This window comes from Accipiter gentilis, chromosome 11 (genome assembly GCF_929443795.1).
Source record: "Accipiter gentilis chromosome 11, bAccGen1.1, whole genome shotgun sequence".
Classification (NCBI taxonomy): domain Eukaryota; kingdom Metazoa; phylum Chordata; class Aves; order Accipitriformes; family Accipitridae; genus Astur; species Astur gentilis.
In genome coordinates, this window is record NC_064890.1 from 25,142,615 (window position 1) to 25,162,916 (window position 20,302).

A 20,302-nucleotide genomic window follows, 5' to 3' on the forward strand; every position below is an offset into this window, starting at 1 on the left:
GCAGTTATTTTTCTATCAGTCTGGCAAATCAGACAATACTGCATACTCCTCCCTTATGAGCATCTATAGAAATGTGAAAATAACTAGCCTTTGCCTACGAAGGAAAACATGTGAGCAATTAGAAAGAACCAGAGCAGGTCAGAAAAGTGTTAGGCAGCCAGAGAACAGACAAAAAGGAAAAAGAGTAGGAGGAAAAAAGTGTTAGCAGCACTACAACACTTGCATCAGTTAGAGGGGGAGAGTCTATAACAACCTGAATATCTGAATGTTGGATCAAGTGACAGACTCAATCTAGACTTAAATGTAGAAAATGGGAAAGCAAAGTTAACAAGTTGTAAACTAGGACTCTATGGAAAAATTCTAATTTTCACATTAAATTTCAGGTACATTAATTTTGATCATTCTCAAGTCTCCATCTTGCATTTTCTTTCCCTGAATATTTCAACTTAACTTTATTATCAAGAAAAATCTTTGGAAAGATGTTTTCTGACTACACAGGTTTCAAATTTATAGAATGAGAATGTTTTTTTAATTAATTTCACTCAAGTATTTTCATCAGAAACTCAGCTATGAGAATTATAAATAAAGTGATAGATACCCCGATGCTTGATTATTTGAACCAGCTCAGCCTGAGCTTTATAATTTGTATTTTGAGTAGAAAGACAGAAAATACATGACATGAAGTTTGTTTGTGTGTGTCTGGAGGTTCTGTAGATCCTGAAACATGTAGCTTGCTTTAATTAATAGTTCCAAATTATACACTTGGCTGTACTGTGTGCTGTACCACCAGGATGTACACAAAGGAAGGGTTTTTCTTATGCAAAGTATGACTCTGTACTGAACAGAGCTGCTGGAACTTGAGGTGTCTGACATCGATCCTTCGCAGCTCTGAGGGCATTTAGTTAGCTCATGGTCTGATGAGCTTGGCTTCTGGCAGCGTTCATAACCCGTCTCTCCAATACATTCTTAGCTTGAGAACTTCTACATATCTGTCTCTCCTCTTCCACCACATGGGTGGAAAGGACAGTAAGAATTTGCTGTCACTGAGTGCCTTAAGCTTGCCCCAAGAAGGTGCAGGAATAAGAGGAACCCAATTGTCCCTTCACTGCCCCTTTCCAGGAATAGCCTGCAGCCAGCATCAGGCTAGTGAGAACTCAGGTAGTGTTTACCGTGGTGGTTCCTCACCTTGAATATTAGATTAAGGATACATAAAAAAAAAAAAAAGGGTTGTGTTTAATTATTAAGCAAGTAAACAAACTGTTCATAAATTTATTACAGGAAATTCTTCAGTCTTCTCCTTCATCTTTAGTTTTGCCAGCTGTTGACTGTGAGGCTACCAAGTATCTTCTGAGCTTTCTTCTGGAGTCAGGATATTGGAAGTTAACAAACGTAACTAATCTTGATGTCTCTCAGCTGGAAGTGAATACATCTGAACCACACTTGCTGGTGGTTCAGCTACAACCACTTGTCAGGTAGGAGCTTGTCACAAACAAAACTGACCCACATGTGTGCTTGATTTTTAAAGCTTTTGAAAATGTCACGTGTATTCAGGAAACATAAAAACCAAAGTGGAAGCTTACAGGGTTAGCAAAGTTATTTTTCTTGCAAGGGTGAATTGGGTGTTTAAATTTTAAAGTCCCCTGATGAGCTAACCAGGTGTAATAGATGAATTATGTTGAGAAAGTCAGTCAGGCGTTCCTATTTTGTCTGCCTCATTATATGAGAACAAAAGGACAACTAATAAAACTAAATGGCCACACACTTCTAGTAGAAAGGCTGAATTATTTTACGCAACACATGATTAACCTGCAGAATTAATTGCTAGGAGGCATTCCAGGGGTCAAGAAACCTAGCAGGATAAATAAGCAAGCAAATAAACATACAGACAAACCTGAAGTTAATATGAATAAAGAGACTGGTTTTCATCACTCTGGAAGGAAGAGGACGGCTATAATTCTTCATGTTTCTAGGCCTATGACAACTGTGATCTAACAGAGATAGAGAGAGACTGTTCCTTCAGGTGAATGTATATTTAGAAAATACAAAGCATGGGTGCATCGAGTCCCTCTGCTCAGCTTCTCCTGCTCTTTCTTCTTCCCAGCCTGTTACTTGGGCATTTGTACATGTCAGTATACGGTGCATGTATCAATGGGTCCTAGGGAAGTGCAATTATAGCTATCATGTCACCACACAAAAAAAGAGGTGGTATCCATTTTGAGGAGGTCACGTACAAGTGTTGCACAAGGGGCCAACACCAAATGAAAAGAAAGCTGCATGGAGATTGGTCAAAATAACATCACTGGCTTCTCTGCAGCTAAGGAAGTTTGAGCGGTTTGAGGAATCAGCTGAAGATGTGGTCCTTGCCCTATTAATGGCTTTGCAGAAGAAAAAGGTCATAAGGAGAAAATGGGAGAATGATGGGGGCACTGATGCTGACAGCAATCCTTTTACCAGTCAGTATCTTTGTACATTTCCAGTTAACAGTGTTCTTGCCTAGAAAGATTTTTAATTCTTTTTCTCCCACTCTTTTCTGTAGTGGTTTAAATGAGATTTCCACCCTGGAAGCAGTTGCTGAAAATGGTAAGCAATATGACCAAGATATAACTAGCATTTCATCATTTAAGCCCATGTTTTCACTTGAGCAGATTGTATTCTCTAGTTTCTGGGGTTTGCTTTAATACTACTATTTAAAAGTTTTCTTTCCCCCCCATCTATAGTACTTTCAAAGCAGTCAATTATCATAGTGTTGAAGTACTGAGTGTCTGATTCAAAATCCACTTAAATGGACACAGCTCTTTGACCTGAAATGTAATGGTAATTCACCTCTGCTTCAGGCATGGGCCTTTGCTCATGCTCTGAGATCCCCCAGTTCAGAGGCTGAACCGTGCATCTCCATGCAGCTTGGACTGCCTCCTTGCATCTTACCTCGCGCACCAGGAGCTGGAGGTGTCAGGCTTATCCAGCACTTTGAAGGTCTTGGTCTCAACAGAGGGTGTCTGAATGAATACAAAATGTTCTAGTCTTTGTAACACAATACTGATGTCCTTCACAGCCTTTGATTTTAGAGTCTTTTATTGGTTTTCTTGCCTAGCATCTGGCTGAAAAAGAGATGCCATACACTGAAGAGGCACTGAGAGGCATCTGGGTTTTTGCAGGGCTTTTACTTACTACTCTAAATTAGAGATTGAGTTATAAAGTCTGCAAATCACTGTAGTGGTAGTTTCAGGGACACACAGTGCAGTGTAGCGCAGTGTAGTAGGCTGACAATTAAACAGTGTCCTTAGTGCTTATGATTGTTTCTGCCCAGAGCTGGGGCTGTAAAATCAGAAACAGATTTGAAAATCAGGGGAAAGTACCTTAGTACTGAAATCAGTGGTGTGTCTTTTTCTCTTTGTTTTTGCACTACTCCAAAATGAGTGTTTTTTATACTCTAATAAGCAGCTGGATTTCCATCTCTGAATTGCAGAGGAGTTGTTTAGTTCTCTTTTCTTGTCCCCAGAGCATCTTAGATAGGAAAAGCCTTGACTTAATGCTGGCCTTGGCTAAACATTAGCTTTTTCTTTATGGACACTTCTTCCATCAGCTGGACAAACTCAAGAATAAGCTTCCCAAACCTCATCTCAGGCCACTTTGTTTTGGAACAGCAAAGTTAATGCTGGATCTGTGGGATGATGGAGGAACAGGCTATACCAGCTTTCCAATTAGAGTCAACTAGCTGTTATCAGAAAAAAGGTGTGTGGATCAGGGAAGATGTTCCACTTTGTATGGCCAAGTGCAAAATCTGCACTTAGTATTCTGCGTGTCAGCTGTACTCTAGAAAAGTGGGAGTGTGGGCTGAATCCTCACTTTCTGATTTATTTGCCAAAGCAGCCACTCAATTCATTGCTGAATAAAAACTGGAAATAACATCAGCAGGAAGTTTTAATTCAAAGAAAGTTACTGAGCCACAGTTCCTTAAACTTATCCCCCTGAAGGTCTGTGCAGAAGATGGGAGAGCATTGGAAGAGAGGCACTGCAGAAGTAGTAAGGTGTCCCAAACACAGCCTTCCAAAGTCATGCAATCTCGGGTCCAGCAGGTCTAGATGTCTAGGTACTGTTTGCAGCACAACCGCAGTCATTTGCCAAATATTACTGTCAGGACACCCTTCAAGGTCAGAACTGCTTGCGAGGTCATGAGTTATTGGTGTTTGTTATGGAGGGACTGCTGCTAGATCCTACCTAGGTAAGCAACATAAAATACTATTTGTCACATACTTGCTATGTGACAAGAGGATTGTTAACTCATAAACATTGCTTATAATTTTTTTTTTGTGGTACCAACAGTAAGCCCATAGAAAGACACTGCAGACCTGTAATAGGATGCCTAGAAGTTCACAAAGCCTCTTATGTTTGTCACAGCAACTTCTTTCCTTTCTGCTGTAAAGGGTTTTAAAATCTGATGTAATAAAATGTCAGAGAAATCTCTCCTGCTGTTTTACTCACTGCAGACAGGAAGCTATGTAAGACAGAACAAATGGTCTCAGATACTGCCCAAGAGAAATGTGCTGTTCTGAAATATCTAGAAGCTGGAGTAAGCTGAGGTTTTTAGCATGTTATTAAAATGAGGCTCATTACCAAATCCAAACTGGAATTCAGAATCCAAATCTGCTCTAGTTTCAAGGGATTCAGACTTACTGCTTTCTTTATGGTTCTTTTTAGTATTTCTTTTTTTCTTTCTTTTGCATGCAGTAGAGTTTGACATTATTACTCAGTTTTTTGCCTGTTTTCCTAAACGTTTCTCTGAGCAGAAGGAGGTTGCATTCTGTCATGTCAGTGTTACCTGCTGGATCCAGCATACCTCAAAATCAATGGCAAAGCTTCCTGTGACTTCATCAGCATAAGATGAGGCTCTTTAATTGCTATTGCATGTACTCCTTTTTCCACTCTGATTCTCAGTGCATTCCTCTTTCTGCTCTTTCTCTTCTTTCCCATTTCCCCCCCTCTCATCTTGCTCTTTTCTATTCTTTCACTCTTGTTCATAGTTCATACTCTTCCTTTCTTTTCACTTTTCTCCTTCCAGAACATTTCTTCTCATTTAGTTTCTTCCATCCCTTCCATCCACGTGTAAAATCACACAAAGAAATTAAGGTAGATTAGAAATTAATAATAGCACTAATCCTGCACTCCCTGGTGAAATTCAAGGGATATGTCTTCAGTGAGTTGGAAAAAGGTTTACTCCTTCCACCAAGGCATAGATGCAGGCAGTTATGCTAATTGAAGGTGTTACCCTAGTGTCGTGGTTTAACCCCAGGCAGCAGCTAAGCACCACGCAGCCGCTCACTCACTGCCCCCCCACCCAGTGGGATGAGGGAGAGACTCAGAAGGAAAAAGGTAAAACTCATGGGCTGAGATAAGAACAGTTTAATAGAACAGAAGGGAAGAAACTAATGATGGTAATAATACCAATAATAAACCAACAATACTAATAAAAGGATTGGAATATACAAAACAAGTGATGCACAATGCAATTGCTCACCACTCACAGACTGATGCCCAGTTAGTTCCTGAGCAGCGATCCACCGCCCAGCCAAGTCCCCCCAGTTTATATACTGGGCATGGCATCACATGGTATGGAATACCCCTTTGGCCAGTTTGGGTCAGCTGCCCTGGCTGTGTCCCCTCCCAGCTTCTTCTGCCCCTCCAGCCTTCTTGCTGGCTGGGCATGAGAAGCTGAAAAATCCTTGACTTAGTATAAACACTGCTTAGCAACAACTGAAAACATCAGTGTGTTATCAACAGTACTCCCATATTAAATCCAAAACATAACTCTATACCAGCTACTAGAAACAAAATTAACTCTATCCCAGCTGAAACCAGGACACCTAGACCAACTATATTACATTCATAGATCTATGTAGTGTTTCCTTGATCCATGCTATCTAAAATAATAAAAAAAAACCCTTTCAATAGAGCCACTCTAAAATCACTCTAACATCAATATCACCATCTGGAGATGCCTCTTGTTCCATTAAAGAAAGAGCCTGAGATGACTAATGTTCCCATGTAGGCATGTAATTTAGGTGCTTTAAAATACTGTGGACAATCTGGACCCTTTTCCTTGAAGAATTTGGAAATACTTCACAAGCAAGGTAGAGTTTGGATCACAGGCAAACAAAGATCTATATCAACTCTGCTGTCTTAAGGGTGTTCATAGCAGCTTCTCCGAATGAAGGAATTGCCTCTAGAATCTTCCTGAAGGCAAGAGTTATAGATGTTACCGGTAACTATAGTTACACGGAGCTCCTTACTGAAGTGAAATGCAAATAACATGTTATTTCAGAAAGCAATTGGTTCCTTTAATGAAAGAAAAAACAAAGACAATCTATGCGTTTTTCTATGTATTATTTTTTCTTCCACAAATTTTAGCTGAGGCTGCTGAGCATTTCCAGTGAGTTGCACTCTGTGCATATAGAATACAAAATCTACATTATGTAATGCCTTGGACCTCCACACCCAATATAATTGCGGTAGTAGTACATAAGCAGTTGTTTTTCTGAGTAAGTCCGTTTCTTATAGTAGATCCTTTTAGCAATAATTTTTTAGAAGGCAAATTTACATAGCTATGATTCTTGACTGATATGATGACATAAATTTGGTTAAAACCCTGCAGAAAAAACAAGGCTTGCATTTTTACAAAAGCTAAGCATTTTACTCAGCCAGGAGACCATAATTACTGTAAATAGAAGAGGTTAAAAAGGATAATAATATAAGGTCGACTTCTAGTACCTGAAAATGAAATACAATTTCTGTAATGTATAACCTTGAAATCTGAGAAGCCTGTATGTCCAGGCTATAAAATATCCATTCACCATACTGGCACATGGATGAGAAGTGGGAAGGCACTGAAACAGTAAATGTGGGTCAGCTTGTTTATTTCTCTATCAGTCCCAATAATAACACTAATCATGGTTCTTGATTCACAACTGTTATGCTCCTTACCATGAGCTGATGTTAAAATTTCTGCATATAGCTTGAAAACATTTATCGGTTGTAAGTATTTGTCACAACTGCCAGTGGTTTCAGAACTAAAAGTGGATCTTCTGTAGAGGTGCCTTTGAACCTCTTTGAAAGGTCCTCCCTTACTTGACTTCCTTCATTTTTCAGAAATATTCCACCATATTTCTCCTTTGGCCTCCATTGTAGTCAACAGGAAAATTTTCCATATGCTGTTGAGGGTGCAGAGTCAGGCTTTAAATCCATTGAAGAAAAAAGGAATATTGCTGCCAATATTATGCATATCATGCCCCAAACTAAGCACTATGTTTTGAGTATTGCTTCTCAGTGATTGGTTCTGTGTACTTTGTAATTCCCCGAATAATACTGCTTAAGCTTTATTATTTATTTATTAACTGGTCACTTGACTAACAGTATATGCATCCTGCTGTCATCTCTTAAGTGATTTCTTCTGCTCTTGCTTTTAATTGCCCAATGTTCAACCTTTCAGGTATTTTTTCTCTGGTATTTACTTCTCCGTTTCAAAATCACTCCTTTTTCTGAACTGTTGTAATGTATTTGTGTTGTATTTTCTCACTGAAATTTTGCATTTTTCAAGACACTGAACATGTCTTATCCCATTTGTACCTATTGGCATATAAATGGTACGAGCACCTAAATTGCTTAAATAAACTAAATAAGCTTAAACATCTAGCTCATTACCTCTCTCCAACTACTGTGGGATTTTAGCTTTCTCAGCTTACATTATACATGTTAAATTATACATGTTTCTATTTATAGAAAAAATAATTGGAAGACTGACCATGGATCTGCGGGAACGAGGGATTCATTTTTCAGTAATTTATACTGCAGTGAGACCTTCAAGGGTGAGTAATCTTCAGTGCCTAGAACTGCCAGATTTTTGGCATCTAACAACTTTATGTTTATAGAGGAATGCTGTAGATGATTTTCAAGATTACACAAGCAAGCAATCTGTATTAGATGAGGTTTTGACCAGAAATGATTGTATGATTTTTCATGTACAATAGCTACACCACCTAACTATTGAAGTTTTACTGTTCTAGGAGACCATAAATCTGCCACTGTCTTCAGAACTTATTATTGGTTTTAAGGACCATAATTTTAGATTTTTTTTCCGTTTAACTCTAATGGTTTTATAGTAAGGTCTATGTGGAACCTTATCAAGCTTCTTAGTGTGCCTGTTCAGTAAAGAGGGAGTGTTGTTAATTAATTGAAGGCTACTAATGTATCCTTTTTTAAATTAACAGGTTTCATTCCTTTTAGTCAATGCTTGGTATTTACAACTGGAAGGTAAATTTTTCACCCTTGCTGATAGTCAGAACATCACTTATCGATCACATCACATTATGTTAGCAGTAAGTAGCAATGCAGGATAGTTATTCATGCAGACTTATCTGTTTTGTATGGCATACAGGTTGTAATCAAGAAATATTCAAATTTTAATTTTAAGGCAATCAAATGGAAGACAGTCATGCCTTGAGGATAACGGAATACAGTTTCCTCTAAGAAGAGAGGCATATGAGGGATGGGCTGTGTCTTAAAAATCAGCAACTTTTTGAAAGCAAGCTATGTGTTCCAGAGGCAACACATCTGAGCTTCTAATATGAAGCTTAATTTAATCTGAATTTTAATTAAAACTCAAGATAATGTCATTTGAGAATACAGAAGGTATAATTTCCTTGGTTTAGGCAACAGGAAAGCCATTAGTGGGATTGTCTAGATCTAGTGTGAGCACTGCAGACAGGATCTTGAGAAGATGGAGGGTTTTCAGGAGGGAACACTAAGAAAAATTCACAACTGTTCTTAACACAAGAACAAAACCTAGAAAACCTGTTTTAAATGAGTATGGAGTGAAGTCCTTTTAGCTTATCCAAAAGAAGAGTAAGATGCAACTTGATTGCACTTCATAAATGTTCTTTAAGCCAAAAGGGGATGAACCTCCCAAAGGTCTTCTATGTTCAATCAGAAATAATCTGGGTTTTTGCAGGGAGGTAGGATCTTGAACCTCTGGCTATCCAGCAAGATGATCAGAATAGTCCCTTCAGCCTCTGGGAAAAGGGCTAGTTCTACTGAAGAAAAACAAGAATCCACCCTGTGAAATTTCCAGAGACTGGGTTTTGAAGACCAGACTTAGAATACAAAGACAAAACAGCATGAGGAAGCAAGTTCACATTGATATCCTGTGCTGTATGTTTTTGTGGTAAAGGAGAGGACATGAGTCCAGGATTTTTGATCTGCCTTTTTTGTAAAATTTTTTTAACAAAGGTCCAAAATAAAAAAAAAAAATACTTCGTTATTGTGGCTCTTTACTTTTCTTTGTTTGAAATCAAAGAGACATGGGCATTCTTAGCTGAAAATTGCATTTAGAACAATTGGAATGAAAAATATTTTTAATTAATGAAAGAATTGGTGTCAAGAGAAGGAATTTTTTGAGCAATTTTAAAAGTTTGTTGAATTTTAGATCTGTGCATATTTCAACAGGCTTTCTAAATGAAAGTGACTTAGTTTGAGCAACTGGAGCACTTTTAAATAATTAAAGCAATGCATTTTAAGATGTTCTGCATTTTAAAAAAATAAGCAATTTAAACTTTTCTTAATTCTGTAAATTCAATGCCATATAAAACCATTTGAAACATATTTTTTCCCCTCACAATAACTTTAAGTTATTTCAGTGCATTCAAGGTTATCAGCTTCTGTACAGTGCCAGAAAAGGCAAAATGGAAAGTACCTTTGAGGGTTCATTGGTCTGTACATTTGCATGTAACTTCTTCTTAGTATGTATTGCATATCTCTGGCTGTGCTTGAACTGCAGGAGGTGTGAACTGTTTCACAACCCTAAGCTAAAGGACTAACTACCTTTGCTTAAGCTATAAAGACTATATTCCATGATCTAGAGGTTACAGGGTCACTCCCCAGTGATAACTGAGATCACTATATATGAGAAGTAAAAGGCTTTGATCGTATGGGAAAAGAGTTTACATTACTTAGTACATTTGAGAATCAATAGCAATCATTAAGTATGAAAGATTTGCATTTACTAAGTTGGCTTTTTCTCATTGATGAAGGAAATGAGCTTTAAGCATGACACATTTAAAAAAAAAAAAAAGGCAGCTCCTTCTGATCAGGTAAATTAATTTTATGCAGTAAAGCTCCCAAACACTGGGGCTATGAGATACTTCTCGCCTGATAACTCTACCTCCTTGCTATTGGGCAGTTAATGGCTTCATAGCATCATCTTATTACATTCACTCATTCTTCCGTTGCCTCAAGCAGAGAAAAATAAATGTGAGAGATGCATATATTGGAAAAGATTCCAGACTGGTACTGGCTTTGCAGAAAGTGAATTAATGAGACAGGAAGCAAAACTCCCCTATGATTGAGTCTCTTTTCTGATTTGATGAGAAAGAGCTGTTTAGTTTAGTCAGTGCAGCCACAGATCCCTTTGGGCTATCATAGTTATCAGTTAATTACCCCAATGCACGATGGAGATTTATTCAGGCTGGTTCTTGCTCTGTTCCAGTTTCAGCATTTGAAGCTGGAAGACAGAATTAAGACCCTGAAACAGAGGCTGTTTGGTGACCTACATGAAATGGTTTCACTAAGCAGTTGATCATTCCTCTGGATATCCCATCCTGTCCTAAAGGAGCTGCCTTCCTCCAACAAGGCTACTGCCATGTCTTGCAACTCTTTGCTTTCGAGGTCTGGCTGAGTTGGGCTGACATTGGGAGTGATTTGTATCACATAATTCTGGGCAAGTGAAGTGTAATTGCCTACATCCGAAGTCATCAACCAGGGTTCTCCTTACAATCAAAGACTTTTTAGGGTATGATCCTTCTGACCTATTTTGTAGGGGACTGCTGCAGGATGAAATGAAACTCACCCTTCATAATCTCCTTTGTCTCTGACAACCATAAAGGCAGTCCTCATGCTTAGGTCAGATCTCGACATATACATTTAGTCAGACAACTCGCACTCGACATTTCTCATCTTTTCCATTAAAAAACCAGAAACTTATCCCAAGAATTGAGGAGTCTCCTGCCAAGACCTTTCTTCCCTTTGAAACTCATTCGATAGCTTGTTTTTCTTCAGGAGAATCAAACCCCTCTGCAGTCTCTTGTTCCACTCTGGCATCAGGAGATCTTATGAATATATGAATTTTTGTGTTCTTGGGGACTACGATCAAAGTCACCCCTCTACTAGTGCTTGCTGCTAGTTAGTTTTTTGGCTTCTGGTTGTAATGCATAATTTTACCTGTGCTGTTGTAATTGGAGAGGTTAAAAAGTCTGCAGTGATTGAAAGACAGATATGCTTCAAATCATAAATCTCATCACATTTCCCATCCTTCAGATCCTTGTGATGTCCATGTCATATTTTTACAAGTTTGCTTCTGAAACTTCTGCAAGACAGTTTCATAGTTGTTTCTTCCCAGTTAGATTGAATGCTGAGGAACCACATGTTTCAAAAGGAGATTTATGGCTACTTCCCAGCTGATATTTATTTTGCTGACTCCACTTTTTACAGATGCATTGTGAAGTGCTGTTTAAACTTTCTCTATTGCCTCCACATTTTCAGAGAGTTTCAGCTACCGTGGGCTTTTGACTGCTTCATTCTACAAGCTGTCTCCTCTAGTTGGCATTTAAGCGTGTTGAGTCTTTGATCCCACTCAGAGCCAAGCAACACGAGTTACAGGAATTTTATTCAGCCTTAAGTAACATGGGCATCTGCAGCGCAAGTGGTTGCATTTGACTCTTGAAAAGTGTCTCTTGAAGGTATCCTCAGGTGCTATTGATGTGCACTCCAGCTGAAAAGAGTATGAAAGAGTTTTATCTTCTTTGATAAGTGCTTGTGGTTGCATTTTCTTTGTTTCTGCCTTCTACCTAATGCATTTTTGAAAATGCATTACATTTTGCAGTGCTGCGTCTTCCACTTACATCCAGCTCCTCTCTTTTTTGTTGACTGTTCAGTTCATCACTCTGAGGAAACTAAACTCTGCAACAGCCACCCCACTGACTTCACAGCTTCTGATTAATGAAATGCTTTTAACCATTTAATATACTCAAACATTATATAATGGGATCTTTCCCATGAACCCAATGTCATAAAAATGCTTATAATGCCATTTGCTAGAGTTGGAGTTGCAGGGTAGATGTTGTCATGCATCCTTGAGCACGGGAATTGCCTTATTCATTTACTCTTGTATTTTTTACATTTGAAGGAGCAATTATAGTTTGATATAGTATAATAAAGGATCAGTGCTTCCAACCTAAAAGAAGAAACCACAAGAATTCCTTATCCTTTAGTTGTGTCCTCTCCCCACTTAAAGAATTCCATTATAATAAAAAATAAACTTTAACTTGTAGATGAAGAATATGCACTTAATTATTTCCTAGCTAACTCAGCTTTTTTTCTACTTAATAGAGGTAGAGCCTTTTTAAATAATTACAGAAGAACTGCTTAAGACTGGTTGAAGCCAGTTAGGTGTCACTCTAGAGAGAAAAAAGTGAACAAACATTTAGCCAAATTAGCTTGGAAATTGGACACAAGGATGAGAGAAATGCTTGCTAGCAATTCTGTATGATTCATTCCATGTGTTAGTGGGGAATTCAGGGAAATAACTGGAAACTAGTGTTTTACCTTTAACCCTAGACTTTGCCCTAGGGCATTAAGATTCACTCACTTTAAACATTTTTGCAACTTTAGCTTTCATTTTATATTTATGTTTTTATATATGTATTCTTATTGACTTAACTGGGAAACGAAGAACAGCATAGAACTAAACTATTATTCTTATCTGATCAGAACAATCGTTTTTTATTTTCAGTTGCTAACTAACTTTTTAAGGCATAGATGAAGCCTATACAGGTGTTCTGTACACACCAAATTAAAAAGTGGTGAGGGCATTTAAAGCCAAGGACCAGGAAAATTTGAGTGGGGGAGGGATGGTAAAGAAGGGTACAGGGGAGGGTCAATTCTGTCTTAGGAGAAACCCAGAAACTTGTAAAATGCAGGTATAAAAATAGCAAAGAATATCCTTAAAAATATATAGGCAGAGGTCATAAACATAATAATTTAGATCAAAATAAAGGTTTAAGGCTAAAATAGGGTAGAATAAATAGAATGTGTAACTGTAAACAAGCATATTGATATGGCATGTTGGTAGGCATGTTATGTTCTAGGAATATAGAATTCTACTCTAGGAATACAGCCTTTGAAGACTGAGGCGAAACACAGCATCCAAGTGACATGATTTAACCTAAAGATTTAATCCTAAACCTGAAATGATCCATATATCTGTGATTTGGTGAATTGCCTGGTAAGGTACTGCAATTATGTTGACTGACTCTGTCTATAGATAGTATTCAAACTGTTTAAATACAATGTATTAAAAGCTCAAACTATACATCAAAAAGCATTTTTGAAAGACAAAGAAGAACTCAGAAAAATGAGTGACATCACAAAGCCAAATGAGCCTGTTTGTTGATAATCTCTGTGGTGGAACACAAAGAATTTCTCACTTGTAAGACTTTTTTCCAGTAATCATCAAGACTCAAAAACTTTTGCTGTTACTGATGTGGTAGTAGAAGAGATTTCAGAATAAATTGATAAAATTAGTAGTATCATATTACCAGGGTCAGATAATTTTCACCTAAGTTTTAAATAAAATTAAAAAAGAACCTACAAGACTATAAATTGCCAAGATTTCTAATGTATAATTTATAAATTATAATTTATATAATATATGTATATATAAAATTTATAAATTAGTTTGGCCTTTATCCCAGAGGAGCAGGAAGTGGCAAGGGTGACATAGGGTTTAAAAAGAGGCTCGATATCTCTGAACAAATACAGCCAGGAAACATATGTTCTGTACTGACAAAATTGGTTGAAACTAAAGTAATAAATATGTGCATATATGAAGAAAATACAGTATGGATTTGGTGTTCTTTGAGAGGCATCTAATACATAAGTAAAAGTGATCCAGTTGTTACAGTAAGAAAGGTAAAAAAGTGAAATTATTTTGGGACAGAAATAAAAAAAATAAGGGTAGAAAAAAAGGATAAAACCAAAGGATCAACATTTACAGTGGAGAGTAATTACCAGTGGAATTCCCTGTGGATTGATGTTGATACCTGTGCTGTTCAACAGAGTCAGCGTTAGTATGGAAAGGGGGCTGAAAACCAAAGGTGCCAGAGTTTGCTGATACACTGACAAGTTGGAGAAACCACTCACAGCACTGCGTTACTGGGAGATAAAATGACAGATGAAATCCAGAATGAAGGGAAGTAACACACATAAGGAAACCCTTAAATAGACATATTACACTGTGGTGAGTGGATGCTATTTCTCAGAAGAGAGATTATGGTGCAAATGTGGGTAGATCTCTTGGAACATCCCAGAAGTCAGCAGTGGGATGGAGAGTGAACAGTGTTACCAGTCATTTGGAAAGGAGGAGGGCAAAGTAGCAAGCGTCAATTAGTTCAGTAAGTCCTTGGTGGGTGCAAGTCAGCCAGTGGAATAGTGTGTGCGATTCTGACCACTCCATCTCCAAAGGCATACAGCAGAACTACAAGATGAAAATATTTTAGCTAGGCAAATTGGCAATTCATGAGGTAAATAATAAATAAAAACACCAAGAACATGAACAGGCTAAACAGGAAACAATTATTCACTGTCTCTGGCCAGTATTCATGATTATCACTGCTCGCAGACCATAACGTAGGAATTCAGGAGCACTAAATTCCTTTAAAGAAACAAAATTAACAATTTTTGGGTGGCAAAAGTGCATGGATTTCAGTGATTTGGTGAACCGATGAAAGAAAAACAGGAAGAAAGGATGGAAGGTAGATCCTATTACATGTGTTCATCTGAATACAACCTTCAGCTCTGAAGGTTTCTAACCCAAAGATTACAGAAATCAAGCAGGGCGTCCTGGGACAAGTATTGTTTGTATTTACCCTCTTCTTATTTTTAGCTGCCAGTTACTATCAGTAGTACTGGCAGTGAGCTAGGTGGACCTTTGGTCTCACACAGTTCAGCTGGTCTTGTGTCTTGGCAGTGGAAGGTTGGGATATTGGCATAGCATTTCTCTGGGACAGGAATGTGAAAGGTAATATGTAACTTATTTAACTAGAGGCTATGAGCCAGAAGAGGCAGCCAACAGGCTGAACAAAGCTCCACTAAAGGAAACTCCCAGACTTTCCTCCTCATGCTCACCTATCAGGTTGCTGTAGAATTGCCACTTTTGAAAATGAAAATAATTACCACATCAAAAAACATGATCGCTGCACATAAATCATTGTTCTACTGGCAACCAGGAAATCCATAACAAAAAGTGATTGTGTCAGCTGGAAATCCAGTAGGTAGCACCCCAACTTGGTGCAGTTTTCCCTGCTTTCAGTTAGTGAAACGGGATTCTCAAGACGCTTGTGATTAAGGACCTGCATGTTGCCTCTGGGGAATTTGAATCCTTTCTCCATTCATTGCTGCCACTGAGCAGAGAGACTTGTATCTTCAGCACCTTCTCCAGGTACCAAAGCCCATAGGCATCATCTTTTCCAGAGGCAGACATGCATTCCCAGTTTGGGGAAGCAAAGGGTTAGAAATGGGAAATGATCCCATCTACTCAGAGGATCACAGCATATGTCTCTCCTCCCAACATGCTCCTAGGGTTGAAGAGCCAGCAGCTTGGTGCTGTGTGGCTACATAGTCCCGGCACGTGGTCAGAGCAGCCTTGACCTAAACATCTACCTGCAGTACTTTTTGTCTTCCTTCCCATTGTAGGGAGTTAAATGAATAAAGCTGGTAAAAGAACCAGCTGGTGCAACCACACGGATGCCGCATGCACTGGTGAAAGCATTTACAACCTGCACCATTTGATTTCTACTGCAGCCTCAGTTGTCTGTGCTAAAGGAATAGACATTAGAGGAACAAACACGCACTTTACCAACACATGACATAAAAATTTGCCCGTAATTGGTAACATGCCCCCAAGTTTTAGTGCATCCAATCTGTAACACAGTTAAGATTAGTTAGAAGAAACCCAGATTATTTAATTTTAGTTTCAATTGGCATATCATATTCTATCTTTCTTTTCATTTTAGAAAACAATTCATTCACTTATGTAGTGCCACAGAATGTTTCGATTTTAGAAATTCAGTGTTTTGTGGTAGGAAGACATTTTGTTGCACAGTTCTAGACCTGCTATATTTATGCATCTAGTGGTTGTGTTTTTCTCTACTTTCTAACTCTTACCCTGCCTGCGATCCCCTGAAGTATTAGACTGTTTAAAGCCATCAGCTAATGATTTTCTGCCATTTGAAACAGAAAAGAGGGGCCATCATTATTCATACATAGCCATTGTGCATATGCACCCATTAAACTCATAAGTACAGCATACATGACTAAAATCAAGATAGAGGATAATTTTTTTGGTGTAATTTTCAAGCATATTTATGACTTTAACAGAGAAATATATCCTTGCTTTAGTGATGGATAGTTCTATTGAAACGTTCTCTCTAAAAGTTACTTTTATTAAATCCTATAGGCTTTTTCATAAACATCTGTGAACCTGGAATTGCAGGCAAGCCTCTATTCACAAAGTTTGCACATTAGAGCTTTAGCAGACAAAGCTATGAACCAGGCCAGGGTGTTAATAAAATGTTGACAGACTGTTACAGCAGCGTTTGTGTATTGAAATACAGGTCTTTTTTTCTTTCTGAGGACCGTATTACCCCATTCCTTGTAGCTGACAACTTTGAATTGGATTTCAGTCACCTAATATATGGTATCTTTCTTTTTAGAAAGTTGCCTAATTAGAAAATTTACTGATTATAAAAATTTGTGGTGCTAATGTCTTTTGAGAAAATAGCCCTGTACAGTCAGACCCCTGTGCAATCACCTGTGTTAGCCCCAGTCAAACTACAGGAGACCCAAGGCAATGATGGGAGGGCTCTGGGACTCACTAGTTGACCCCGGGACTGTTAGCTGGGGATGCTGTAAGAGAGGAGGCAAATTTGCCCAGCATGAGTTGACAAGTCTTTGTTTCTTCCTGGGATCCAACTTAGTATCACAGTACTGTACTGTTCCACGCAGGCTTACCAGCTCACTTCAACCTCACATGGGAACCTCTGTTACTCGGTTGTTGTATGACATATGTCCTCAGTGTCACTGGTAGAGAAAAAAAAGGCAAGAAACTCATCCTTTTCCTGCCAAAATGCCACAGGCCTCTTATTTAATTTGTTAATGGAAGTATTGCTGTAAAAGCCATAGATAAAGTGGTGCCTGACATCAAATTTCATATTAAATGCTATACTTTGTTTTTGTTCTTATTCTGTCCTTTTCATTTTACTAAACCCACAATGTTTACAATTTTATTGAAACATTGCAGCTGCTGTTCTGTGACGGGATTTCTGGTTTAGCCTAAATGATCGAGCGACTTCACAGATAGATATTTAATGAATCATAAAAAGTACCATTCTACATTTTAGTGCACTATGGTATGAAAGTTAAACCGCAAGTATTCTAACAGCTAGATGTCTCTGCCTCTGGGGCTTTCAGCCAAATCACTTGCAAAATCCGGGAACAGAATAACAGGATTTCTTGCCTTACATTAAGCAGAACTATTGCAAGGTGAATGTTGGATCCCATTTTGCCTCCTCACTGTTGAAAACTCCTTCCTCCTCCCCAGCACATGATTTCCTTATGACCCTAACGCTATTCCTTGCTACTGCTCCACAGGTTTTCTCAGGATCTGACCTGCCAGCAGGAGCAACTGATGGTAGTTGAACCAAATCCCCACCCAGGCTGGCCATTACCTGGCATTGAAGCTTGGCTATGGTGTAGGCACAGCAATAAGCATCAGGCTGCTAAAGCAATCCCACAGGAGTTTTGGAAGGAAATTGGTCTTTGTTTTCTAATACCCCTCACCTTCTAAAGTTCAGTTTTCCAAAGTCTGATATTAAAGCATCATGACTAGGGTCAGTAACTTCCAGCCACAGAGGTAGCAGTTACACCTAACTGCTGGCAAAGGTTGCATGCTTTGCTCTCATTTTGTTTAGTTGATGGGCTAGAGACTGGTAGGGGATGAAGGAAATTAGGAAATTGAGATTGATGACATTGGCAGAGATTTGTTAACTGAAAGTGTTAAGTAGGCTTTGGTGGAAAAGTTTGTGTGGAGACAAACTTGGAAGAGGAAAAAGGGTTTATCAAGAGAAAAGAAAGCGTGATAATCTCCTTCAAAAAAGCATGGATGTTATTTCTATGATTAGCTTTGCCTAGACTTTCTGATGTGGGTTTCTTTATATATGTACCTTCTAGCTTACATACATTACTGTCAGAAAAATTAAGTAGATACTGAGTGCAAGAAAGCAGAGCAGAAGGTAAGCACCTTTTCATTGATTTTCTGTGAAAAAAATGCTTGTTTTAACTTCCCTGTCAAAGAGATCCAGTTTGCTAGAATCATTGGTCTTTGCCGTTTGATTCAGCAAAACTGGGAAGACAGAGCCAGACTCCCCTTACAAGTTCCTGCAGTGCAAGTTCTGGCTTTCTGGTTTTCTCCAGCAGAGTTGTCACACACAGATGGAGATGCCAAAAGCAAAGAACAACGTTGTCACATTGAACACAGTATTTTTACAGGGAGAATCTGACCATCTGAAAAACTTACTGGTATTTAAACTGTAATTTATTACAGACAGACCCAAGGAATTGTAAAAATGATGCGTAACTTTTTGAAGTTAAAAATTAATTTCCTCTAAGTATCAATACAAATTTGATGTGTAACATGTAATACTATCATCCTGTCCACACCTCTTTCTTCAGGTTAGGAAAAAAAGGGAGACAAGCTCCCCAGTTTTGCAGATTAGTCCTCCAAAGTGCTGCAGCATCAAAATATTAAGTGGAGGGAGAGAGACTTTTATGGATATTCAGATTTTTAATTTCCCTCTGACCAGCCTACATCTGGGACAAACAGTGCTGGCAACTCTCCCAGCACCATGAGTAACATATTTTGGCCCCTATCTGCATTTTTCAATTAGGTAACCCACCAGACCCTAACCTCAGTCCAACCCTCCCTACATATATCTGTTTCCTCTTATTGCAGCAAAGGCTCTTCATCCTTTTCCACATCTCCCATGGCAACTTGGATTCCACATATGGACATAAGAAAGTGGGGAAAAAACCCAGTTGGAGTGGGTATTTCCCTTAGCAGTGTAAAAATTATGTAAAATCTGTAGCTTCTTTTATCTTTATGGCAGAATTGCCTGAAACAGGGCACAAAATGTAACATTAAAGCTGGGGAGACTGGCATAAGCGAATACTCCCTGAATGATATATCTGATAGATTCCTTTCAGGATTAATTCTGTTTTACAAAGCAAGCTCTTAATACAATTTTTTTCTTCTCTTTTGTATATTAGATTGAAAAATCTGATTAGCTAAAAGGATGTAAATTAGTTTCAACACTCTGGCAGATGACCAAGACATTGTTTTCATTGGAATAATTGTATTGGGGTTATTTGTCTTAAGTGAAATTTAAAGTGGAGAATTAAATCTAGCAGCTCCTTCCACTGCTACTCCAGCTTATACATATTCTGTTTTACTTTCTAAAATCAAGATCTTTTTATAGGCCAATTCCTGCTCTTCCTTAAGGTAGCTGAAAAAGTTTGATACAAAAACCCGGTAAAAGCTGGAGCGGGAAAATAACCAGAAATATCATCATTTTCTTCAGAAAATTGGGACTACTGTGGCATTTACAGTTGTGCTTGTATGTCCCATACACGCAAAAATCCCTTGCCTCATTTTAAGGTCTTTCAAGCAGAATGATAATCATAAGTGCTGCCTCACAGCACCTTCCTCTGCTCTGGGTTCTGTCACGTGGATGGTCCCTGCTAACTCATCTCTGCACCATATTCCGTTGCACAGAGTAGTCACATTCTCTGTAAATGACAGTCAAGAGATCTCTTATATACCTCAGTGCTGCAAAAAGACAGGCCTATGAAGAAACACAACCAGCCATAAACATAGGAGCTGACACTGCGGATTGTGTTTACGCAGGCCACTGAACTGAGCAGTATAATAAATATTGCAGTTTTATTGTCCCTTCTAACAGAAGGTCTCCAAGTGCTTGGTCATGACTTGGATACTCTCCACAACCCATAACAGTACTATCAGTTATAAAAGAGAACATTATCTTTTACAGTGAGATCATTATCTCTTACAGTGAGACTTATATTTTGACTTTAGCATTCGTGTCCCAGCCTTGCTTTTGTGAAAAACCCTGGGAGATGCACAACA

General features: G+C 38.4%; 1 protein-coding gene across 1 annotated transcript in view; it reads left to right on the plus strand.

Moving 5' to 3' along the window:
- ATP6AP1 (ATPase H+ transporting accessory protein 1) overlaps window positions 1-20,302 on the plus strand; it is a 53,182-nt gene that overhangs the window by 12,992 nt on the left and 19,888 nt on the right. Inside the window, exons 4-6 of the mRNA XM_049813623.1 lie at window positions 1,279-1,472; window positions 2,537-2,580; window positions 7,774-7,859. Coding sequence (XP_049669580.1) covers window positions 1,279-1,472; window positions 2,537-2,580; window positions 7,774-7,859 — 324 coding nt within the window. The remainder of the gene's footprint in view (window positions 1-1,278; window positions 1,473-2,536; window positions 2,581-7,773; window positions 7,860-20,302) is intronic.